The sequence below is a fragment of the Canis lupus genome, chromosome 16, assembly GCF_048164855.1.
Source record: "Canis lupus baileyi chromosome 16, mCanLup2.hap1, whole genome shotgun sequence".
Taxonomy (NCBI): Eukaryota; Metazoa; Chordata; class Mammalia; order Carnivora; family Canidae; genus Canis; species Canis lupus.
The window spans coordinates 15536054-15547253 of NC_132853.1; the positions used below are offsets into that span (position 1 = coordinate 15536054).

General features: G+C 40.5%; 1 protein-coding gene across 5 annotated transcripts in view; it reads left to right on the top strand.

Annotated features, from left to right (window-relative positions):
- CRK (CRK proto-oncogene, adaptor protein) overlaps window positions 1–10721 on the top strand; it is a 32001-nt gene extending 21280 nt beyond the window's left edge. For 2 of the 5 annotated variants that reach the window (XM_072779111.1, XM_072779114.1), the window contains exons 3-4: window positions 6485–6517; window positions 10368–10721. In XM_072779111.1, coding sequence (XP_072635212.1) covers window positions 6485–6517; window positions 10368–10394 — 60 coding nt within the window. In that variant the 3' untranslated portion in view covers window positions 10395–10721. Of the gene's footprint in view, window positions 1–6484; window positions 9138–10367 lie in introns of those variants that run through there. The other 3 variants (XM_072779110.1, XM_072779113.1, XM_072779112.1) reach the window with 2 other exon arrangements.
- Window positions 10722–11200: the final 479 nt, after the last annotated feature.

Consider the following 11200-nt stretch of genomic DNA (forward strand, 5'->3'; position numbering starts at 1 on the left):
CATGAATAAATAAATAAAATCTTTCAAAAAATAAAAAATCAGAATCATTTAAAAAAAAGTTAGAATTGCTTTAGAGTTGTGGCATAGCCTTTGTTTTTACCCTCTGATGTTTGGTCTTCTCTGCCAAGAACCTAATCAACTGTAAAAAAGAAATTTTGGTGTGGTTTTCCTGAACCTCTGTAGGATAGAATGAGACTGTACATTAGGCTCTGCTGTTATCCAAAGGTCTAATCTGTACATAATCAACTCCCCCTCCTTGCCAATGACATCTTGCAATGCCGGAACCCATATTTCTCCCTTTGAACTTTGAAAGAAGAAAAGTCTGAAGGCAGTTCAGCAGGTTCTGTCCTGCTTGTAGAGAAGCCTGGTGTGGTTCTGTGGTACTGATAACAGCAAGAGGCTAGTCTAGTCCACATTTCAACCTATCTTTCACCTCTTAGAGCTCCGTAGGATACAATTTGAGATAGCACTTTGAATGGTTAAGAATAAAGACAATATACCTTTGAAAGAAAAGAGAAATGTTTAAACCTACATTTTCGTATCGAATAGAATGGTGCACTTGAGGATATATATCTTGACGAACCATCTTTTTTTTTTTTTTAAGATCGATTTAAAAGAGAGTGCACACTCACGTCTGCGTGTGTGAGCAGGGGGAGGGGCAAAGGAACAGCAAGAGAGAATCTCAAGTAGACTCCTGGGGAGCATGGAACCTCACACAGGGTTCAGTTCCATGACCCTGAGATCATGACCTAGCTGAAATCAAGAGTTAGATGCTTAACTTCCCCCTAAAGAACGATTTTCTAAAAAGCACCTAGAAAAAATAAATAAATAAAACAAAAACCACCTAGAGAATCTGGGTAAAATATAACAAATTTTTCTTTTCATCTTTTATTTTTATTTTTATTTATTTTTTATTGTATTTTGGGGGGGTTTGTATGTTTTTTTATTCATCTTTTATTTTTTTATTTTATTTTTTCATCTTTTATTTTTTAAAAGATGTTATTTATTCATGAGAGACACAGGGAGAGAGAGGCAGACATTGGCAGAGGGAGAAGCAGGCTCCCTGTGGGGAGCCTGATGTAGGACTTGATTCCTGGACCCCAGGATCACGCCCTGAGCCAAAGGCAGACACTCCACCACTGAGCCACCGAGGTGCCCCATCATCGCTTCATTTAGATATGAAATCATTTGGTAAAAAGTACTGATCCTGAAAATACAGCTTGGAGTTTACATGTGTATGCACCTATTGGATAAGCACCCAGATGAAAGTATAGAACATTTCCAACACTCCAGAATGTTCCCTCATGTCCCTTTTTTGTGTTTTTAAAATTTTTTTTTTTAATTTTTATTTATTTATGATAGTCACAGAGACAGAGAGAGAGAGAGAGAGAGAGAGGCAGAGACACAGGCAGAGGGAGAAGCAGGCTCCATGCACCGGGAGCCCGATGTGGGATTCGATCCGGGGTCTCCAGGATCGCGCCCTGGGCCAAAGGCAGGCGCCAAACCGCTGCGCCACCCAGGGATCCCTTTTTGTGTTTTTAATATCAGTAAAATAATACATTTAGATATGACAGCTATTGGGGATCCCTGGGTGGCTGAGCTGTTTAGCGCCTGCCTTTGGCTCAGGGCATGATCCTGGAGTCCTGGGATTGAGTCCCACATCAGGCTCCTTGCATGGAGTCTGCTTCTTCCTCTGCCTGTGTTTCTGCCCCCCCCCTCCCCCCCCCGTCTCTTATGAATAAATAAAATCTTAAAAAAAAAATGAATACGACAGCTATTAGGGGTATTAGCTGGGCTGTTGTCAGACTAGTTTCCTTCTCAATACCAACCCCAGATAAGCTCTACACCCAATGTGGGGCTTGAAATCACTACCCTGAAGTCAAGAGTCACATGATCTACTGAGTGAGTTAGTCAGGTACCCTGTCAAACCAGTTTTTTTTTTTTTTTTTTTTTTTTTAAGATTTATTTATGACAGAGAGAGGCAGAGACACAGGCAGAGGGAGAAGCAGGCTCCACACACAGAGCTGCTGTGGGACTCGACCTCGGGACTCTGGGATCACACCCTGAGCCGAAGGCAGATGCTCAACCACTGAGCCACCCAGGCATCCCTCAAACCAGCTTTTTAAAACTGGCCCCTTTGTCCCCATCTGGAGGGGAACCTAACACAAGTAGCAACTTAGATTTTTGATGTGAGCACGTGAGCATACACATCCGTTAAACCATTTTCCTCTTTCTTAAGGGTAGGGACTTCTATTATTGGTGTAGTTGGTTGAGTATCTGACTCTTGGTTTCAGCTTAGATCATGGTCTCAGGGTTGTGAGATCGAGCCACATGTTGGGATCTGCTCAGCGGGGAGTCTGCCTGAGATTCTTCCCCTCTCCCTACCCCTCTTACCCTTCCTCTGTTAGGCGTTCTCTCTCTCTCTCTCTCTCTTTTTTTTTTTAAAGATTTTATTTATTCATGAGAGACACACAGAGAGAGGCAGAGACACAGGCAGAGGGAGAAGCAGGCTCCATGTAGGGAACCCGACGCGGGACTTGATGCCAGGCCTCCAGGATCACGCCCTGGGCCAAAGGCAGATGTCCAGCTGCTGAGCCACCAGGGCTGCCCCTCTCTTTCAAATAAATATATAAAGATATTAATATAAATAAACCTTTTTTAATGAAAATACAAATAATAAAATGGAGAAAAGTTCTGCACTTGATAGAATTGACCTGGGGCACCTGGATGGTTCAGTTGGCTGGGTGTCTGCCTTCAGTTCAGGTCACGATCCCGGGGTCCTGGATCGAGCCCCGTGTCTGCTGCTCCCTCTTCCTCTGGCCCTCCCCACTCTGCTGGTGCTCGTTCTCTCCTCTCTCTCTCTCTCTCAAATAAACAAAAAAAATATTTTTTAAAAATTATATATATATATATATATAATTGAACTTAACATAGCAAGGTGCTACTAGTAGGTTAGTGGCATTCATTCCAGTGGGATGGTTGGGGTGGGGGGACAGTCAAGAATAATTGACAGGTCAGAAACAAAATTCACTACAGAATAGTCAAATGTTATCAAATGGATATTGCTCCCAGTGCAACACTGCAAGAGTTTTATTTCTTTTTATTTTTTTAAAGATGTATTTATTCATGAGAGAGACAGAGAGAGAGGCAGAGACACAGGCAGAGGGAGAAGCAGGCTCCATGCAGGAAGCCCGACATCGGACTCGATCCCAGGTCTCCAGGATCACACCCCAGGCTGAAGGTGGCACTATACCACTGAGCCACCCTGGCTGCCCGCAAGAGTTTTAAAAAGAAGGGAATGGTGTCTGGGTGGCTCACTTGGTTAAGCTCTATCTTGGCTCAAGTCAATGATCCCAGGTTCCTGGGATTGGGCCCCACATAAGGCTGTCTTGGCGGGGAGCCTGCTTCTCCTCCCTCTGTCTCTTCCCTCCTGCTAATGCTTTGTCTCCCTCTTTCTCAAATAAATATTCTTTCTTTCTTTCTTTCTTTCTTTCTTTCTTTCTTTCTTTCTTTCTTTCTTTCTTTCTTTCTTTCTTTTCTTTTCTTTTCTTTTCTTTTTCTTTCTTTCTTTCTTTCTTTCTTTCTTTCTTTCTTTCTTTCTTTCTTTCTTTCTTTCTTTCAACAAGTGAGATAAAGTCAGAACTTGAGGGGTGCCTTGCTGGTCTACTCTGTTGAGCTTGATTCTTGAGCTTAGGGTTGTGAATTCAAGCCCCACATTGGGCATAGAGTTTATTTTAAAAATTTTTTTTTTTAATTTTTTTTAAACTTTTATTTATTTATGATAGGCACACAGTGAGAGAGAGAGGCAGAGACACAGGCAGAGGGAGAAGCAGGCTCCATGCACCGGGAGCCCGACGTGGGATTCGATCCCGGGTCTCCAGGACCGCGCCCTGGGCCAAAGGCAGGCGCCAAGCCGCTGCGCCACCCAGGGATCCCTATTTTAAAAATTTTTTAAAGTTAAAATCTGAGAACTAGAATTGGGGGTATAAGAAGAAATCTTTCAGATTTTGTTTTTTGGTTTTTTAAAAAAGACTTTATTTGAGAGAGAATGAGCCAGAGCAGGATAGAGCACAAGTGAGGGGAGGGGCAGAGGGAGGGGGAGAAGCAGGATCTCTGCTTAGCAGGGAGCCCAATCCTGGGACCATCACTTAAGCTGAAGGCAGACGTTAACTGACTGAGCTACCCAGGCATCTCATTTCAGATTGTTTTTGCTAGCTAGGAAATATTCACTTTGAGGTCCCAGTCTTCCTCTCCCCTGAAGACTAGGAAGATCTAGACTTGTCCTATTGGCTTGCTTGGATGTCAAGAACTTTATAAATTAGAAGATTGCTGATTATTAATAAAGAACCTTGGTGCTAGCAGCATGTTAGGGACTGGACATGCTTGCAAAGATGGGCAAGCAGTATCATCCTTTCTTTTCCCCTTACTCCATCAGCCTTAATCTTCATATCAACACCCTGAGCTGCTGCCTTTTCTCGCCCTTGTATCTTATCCCTTTTATGTTACATATTCTCTAGTTTCTGTCTTCCTTTTCTCAGCATCCTGTGACCTGCACAATCACTGTAGGCTTCTGTGGTTTTCAGATAGTCCTTTAGTAGGAAGTTCTAGGCAGGTCAGTAGGCAAGCTGTTTCTCCTGTGAGTGACATCAAGTTGGTTTCACAAAAGGCCCTGGTCCTAGACTCAAGTTGACTTTGCCCAGTAGTTGAAAGTTCCTCCTATGGTAGAAAGAACATGAATTAGCTTTGGAGATAATACTAATGAGCTCAAATCCCAGCCCTGCTAGTGGTTGTGTGACCTTAGGTATATCTATAATTGCTCTGAACCTCGGTTTTTTCATCTATAAAATGAAAAACCGGGATCCCTGGGTGGCGCAGTGGTTTGGCGCCTGCCTTTGGCCCAGGGCGCGATCCTGGAGACCCGGGATCGAATCCCACATCGGGCTCCCGGTGCATGGAGCCTGCTTCTCCCTCTGCCTGTGTCTCTGCCTCTCTCTCTCTCTGTGTGACTATCATAAATAAATAAAAATTAAAAAAATAAATAAACCCACTGTTTAAAAAAAAAAGAAAAGAAAAAAGAAAAACAAAAACAAAAACTCCTGCCTTAAAAGGTTATTATAATAACTAGAAAATAGTTTATATAAAATATTCTAGAGTAGGGGTAACTGGCTGGCTCAGTCAGTAGAGCATGCAACTCATGATCTCTTGAGTTCTAGCCCCACATTAGGCATGGGGCTGACTTAAAAAAAGAAAAATCCTTTACAGTACTTAATGAAAGTTCAATAAATAATAGTTACTAACTTAATAAAACCAAATGAACAATTATGCTTAGAAACCTCTTATAGCCTCAGAACTCAGATGTCGTTATAATCACAGGATAAAGTTCTTTAGTCCAGTGTCTCACTACTTCTCTCACCATTGTTCAGTATTTTCCCACAGGATGAATCCATTCATCAGACTGATTTTGTCTTAAGTTTTATAGAATAGAGGTATATCCTAGATTGTCAAAACTTTATAGTTGATGTTGCAAAGGAAAGCTTTTCATAACAGAAGCAAATACATGATGTCTCCTTATGTTAATGAATATATACCAAGTGGTATTGAGGGAGCAACAAGATCTGTTAGTGCATGGTGGGGTGGGGGGCTGGCAGGCAGCGACCTACCAAGTAGAGCTTGATGAAGATGGGGGTTAGGGGGACGGCTTTGCAAATTGCTGTTGGAATTTGGAATTTTGGCTTATGCCTGCCCAGGTGGCAAAAGCTTGCCTTGGTAGAAAGGTGAGAGGAACACTTCATTTTCTGGGACCAAATGAAGTTGCATTCCATGATTACTTTCTGCTCTGAAGCAGTAGCAGACAATGATATGTGTACACGAATGGTTGGGGGATTGTGTTGCTGTTGTATGCTAGTGAGGATGGGGGGGGGGGCCTCTTTCCCTAGGCCGCAGCCTGTGGGGCAGACAGGAAGCTAAAGGTTATAGGTACAAAGAAAAGGAATATTGAGGTACAACTGGATGGCTCAGCTCTTAAGCTCTGCTTTTGGCCCAGGGCGTGATCCTGAAGTTCAGGGATCAAGCCCCACATCAGGCTCCCTGAGGGGAGCATGCTTCTCCCTCTGTGTTTCTTCCTCTCTCTGTGTGTGTCTTTCATGACCAAATAAATAAAATCTTTTAAAAAAAGAAAAGGAATATTGAGTCATTCTAGTTGGGATTGCTCATCCAGAAATGATTAAAATTTCCAAAAAATGTCATTTTCTAGGATCCTTCCTTTTCTGTACTCCGTTTTTCTGCACTGCTAAAATCCCTTCTGCCTGCACTAACCACAAGTAATCAGTCTGGTGGCTGGGGCTTGGGAGGCAGCAAATAGCCATTTCTGTAATGTCAGCCCTAGAGCAATCATGTGGGCAGGGTATGCCTAACCAGAGAATGGAGATTTTCAGTTTGTATTCATAACTGGAAATAAAGTTCTTTCCTTATTCTCCTCCTGCAGGTCGGTGAGCTGGTAAAGGTTACGAAGATTAATGTGAGTGGTCAGTGGGAAGGGGAATGTAATGGCAAACGAGGTCACTTCCCATTCACACATGTCCGTCTGCTGGATCAACAGAATCCTGATGAGGACTTCAGCTGAGTATAGCTCAACTAACAGTTTTGCTGACAGATGGGAACAATCTTTTTTTTTTTTTTTTTTTTTCCTGAGTGTCATCTATACAATTTTCTTACAGATGTCAAAGCAGTCTAGTTTATATAAGCATTCTGTACCTGTGATCTTTTTTAGACTGAACTACATCTCTAGTCTCATTTACCATGTTCAGGGTACGAAACTGGAGGCCTTGTGTGTTAACTTCTGAATTGGCAATTTTAGGTGGTAGCAGCCATGCCTGAGTGTATCAGAAGGGATGGATATTTTGCCTCCTTTCCCTCAGGTAGTGCGAATCAACCTGTGGAAAACTGATGGACAAGAGAGGAATATTGCATGCTGCTTACCCTGATTTATTCAATGGTTTTATTTTCATTTTGAAACCATGCTATCAAATGGCAATAGACTGTTCCCTCCCACCCCCATGAAGTAATCTTGCACCGTGTGAATAGTAAGTACCCAGTGGGATTGCTTTTTCATTTATAGAACATGACCACTGTATGACTCATTCTGACAGTTCAAATCCTGAGATTTCTGAGGACACTACTAGAGGCATTTGTCTTCTTTCCTAGTCAATGCTTCATACTTTTTCTTGGGATTCTTTAAATCCTTGTTATTCTTTTCCCCCAGGCCTACAGATAGGTTCATTCTCAAGAAAAGTGTTTCTTTTCATTCCAGATGACAAGCAAGATGTGCAGAGCACTTTATTCAGTGCATAGCTTTAAGCCAGTTTTGGATTCACTGAGTGGACACCCAAACTCCCAGCTTTCTGCCTTCCCTCAAGGGGTCATAGTAGGTTCACACTGCTACCACAGCTAAACAGACTTCTGGCTAATGGGATCCAGTGGGGTCATTCCTCCTGAGTGCTAGTATCCTATTAAGGGACTTTTTGAAATTCTTAGCTTCTACTTAGAGTGGAAGGACCAATCACTTAGACTATTCCATAGATGGTTGTAGGGCCAAATTCTGCCCTTTGCTTTATATGCAACTTGTATAAAAGTCAAGTTAAAACTACATGAGTTTGGGATAGGGTTAGCGCTTTGAGAAACATTGGAACCAATCATGAATTACTTATGTATTATTCATTTTACATGGTCAGAATAGTGCTTGAAGTGCATTACATTATCAACTGCCTTCATTTTTGGCTCTTTTTCTTTATGTTCCAGTTTAGTTTACAAATCCTTTTAAGTGTGGAATGGTTTATATGGGGTCAGGTGCTCCAAAGAATAGACTTCTGAGACCAAAAATGATCTAGGCTATTTAGACTACAATATGAAACCTTCAAAGTTAGTTCCCAGTCTAGGAAGGCACTTACTGGTCTATGGTGTGATATGACCCATAGAAACACATTATATTTTGCTTTGGGCCTCATTTAAGAAAAGTAATGTATCTTTCTAATTGTTTTTACATAGGTTAATGATTATTATGCATTCTTTGAACATATACCAAATCATGGTATCCCAGTGACTAGCACAATGCCTGGCATAGTCAGTGTGCAGATGTTTATGTGAGTGAATGAGGGGTGTGCAGAAGCTCTTTATATGGCACAGAGAAGCCAGCTGACACAGGATTATTACATACCACAAGCAAACTAATGAGTTGACGCTAATTTAATGTATTTTTACCTCACACTAAGGTAATGCTTGATAAAGATAGTAATATTCAACTTTTAAAAGTTAGCACAGTGCAATGCACATAGTGGGTGCTCAATAATGTTAAATAAACAGATTTGCAATACTAGACTTCATTCCATCTGACTACTCTTAAATTTTCAGTTAGAGCATAGATACTGTAAAATCCAAATACACACATTAAATCTTGTTTTCCTGAAAGTATGACATCTAAAATACTTGTAGAAAAACCTTGTCATGAACTGATTTGAATGTTTGTATTTTCTTTTGCCTTTGACTTTGATACTGGCTTGTAATGTCTCTTTTCATCATTTGTAATATTAGTGGGACATTCAACTCTACCTAAATCATAAGAATTTTTCAACAATAAGTTGTCTGAAGCCATTAAATGAACTTGGTTGGATTTGGCTGGGTGTGACCGTTGTTGGACCTTAAATCAAAGGACTTCTAATAAGTATCTTCCAAAAGCAAATGCTAGAATCCTATTCAAGTGCATATGTACATTGTCACAGAGCAAAGTAAACTAATTGGCTGCTATATTTTATATAATCATTTCTGCAAAAGCCCAGTTTTGGATACTAATATTTGACATGGTTAAATCTTATTAATTTGTTGGAATTGTTTATTGTTAATAATGCAAATAGATAATTTTTAATTATCCTTAAGTAACATTTCACTATTAATGGTTTGAAATGGGTGGTAAGCAAACCAATTTGAAATAAAATATGAACATGTGCCATTGTATTATAACACTATACACTTTCTTGACAGTTAAATTTTTTTAAAATGTTTTTTTGTAGCATGTATTGTATATGTTTATAGTATATGTAGTAAATAAAAATATGGCCAAATGTTTGGCTTGGTGATCTTTTGAAGGAAGTAATCTTTGAATATTTTTAACAAAAGAGCTAAATCTTTTATGCTTAGGGAATAAGAGGCATGTATGTACATTCAGCAGCCTACAATCATATAATCAAATAAGGAAGCAATTATACATAATCTGTAGGTACTCATTAAAGATGAGGTTAATCATTGGTGATATTTTGAAGGGTCTCCAGAAGTCATGAAATAAATTGATTTAAGAGGAACATACGAATGATTATGTAATGATCAAAAAGCTGGAGTAAGGTGGACAGAGAACATCAAATTTGTCCAGAAATGGCTATATGTGGTTGTACAGAAAACAAGAATATGGTAGGGGGCTTTATAAAGCAAATGAGAAATTTAGATGTTATATAATAGGTTTTTAGAATGTTAATGTAGATAATATAGTGTCATTTCTCCTTTTTTATGTAAGTAGCACATTTTCAGAATAGATAATTTAGTAAATACAAAAAAAAGGTTAAACGTGTTCTTCCCATCGTTTCTCAGAGCATGTGTACATATAGAGACATGCCGTGTGACACTATATATACCTAAAAGGGTTGACATTATACTCTAGTTTTGTGTCCTTCGGGTGGTGAAGTTTTTAAATGAAAAGAACAGGGCACCCTGGCTGGATCAGTCAGTAGACTATGCAACTCTTGACCTTGGGGTCTTGAGTTCAAGCCCCACGTTGGGTGTAGTAGATTTAGTTTTAAAAAATGAAAAGAACAAGTTTTGCCAGTCACTTAACAGTATTCTGCCTGGGACCGAAAATAAAACATCTCATTACTGCTGTAGACATAGCAGATTGTCAACCAAGAGTTAAAGGAATCTCCTCCAAAGGGAGCCACCTTTGGCATACATAAGCTTAACAGCAAGGTGATTTAAGTATGCTTCAACTTTTTATCAATAAAAAAATAAAATTCAAAATCTTGTTTTAGGGGATCCCTGGGTGGCTCAGCGGTTTAGCGCCACCTTCGGCCCAGGGTGTGATCCTGGAGTCCCGGGATCGAGTTCTCCATCGGGCTCCCTGCATGGAGCCTGCTTCTCCCTCTGCCTGTGTCTCTGCCTCTCTCTCTCTCTCTCTCTCTCTCTCTGTGTCTCTCATGAATAAATAAAATTTTTAAAAATTTTGTTTTAATACATTTGAGTGTTGGGTTCCTTCACATAACTTTGAGTGCTCCTACCAACTCTTGTATTTATGACCCTAATTTTCAAATTAACTTCTATTCCTCTTACAGATACGAAGAGAAAAGCCCCCTCCATAGAAGAAAATGTGAAAATAGGCATCTTAAGTTTGACAGGAAGAGGCTAAGTATTTGGAGCTCTACTGCCATATATACTCTGAAGATAAAAAGAAATGGGTGGAGGGCAAACAGGAACTAACCATCAAGAAGTGAACTTGAGGGGCACTTGGGTGGCTCAGTCAGCTGAGCGTCTGACTCTTGGTTGGCTTGGGTCATTATCTTGGGGTTGTGGGATCAAGCTGCGTATTGGACTCTGCACTCAGCAAGGAGTGTGAGATTTTCTCCCTCTCCCTCTGCTCCTTGCCCCTACCCTCAATCAAATAAATAAATCTTACCCCAAAAAAATGAGATTCATGAAAAAAGCAATGCTTGAGGATCCTCTAGGGATATAGGATGAAAGCAAGCAAAAATGAATACCCAGGCTAGCTTTTGGTCAGGGAAATGCTTCTGATATTTCTGTGATTGGCCTGATTTTATTAGATTTGAGATCTGCATTGGATCCTAGAAAAGTGAGTTCTAGAATAGTGACTGAACGGTCAAAGGTAAACTGATGTGGACAGATTTATTTCTGTCCTCCCACTCCAAGTGGGGAAGACTTTGGACATTTAGCTTTCTGGGAGTGGGAAGGAGAATAGTGTATCAGACATGAGGAGGTTGACTTGTTCAAAGCCTCTGTTTACTTTGGGAAAATTTTATGGAGTTTCTAGCTTCATTTCAAGCTGGTGACTCAGGTGGGCTTCTCCAAGGTTCTGAGTACCAGCAAGGAAACTAGGGAAGTAGAATCCTGAGTTGAGGTGTAAGATGGGTTCCTCCGGAAAGTCTACTGT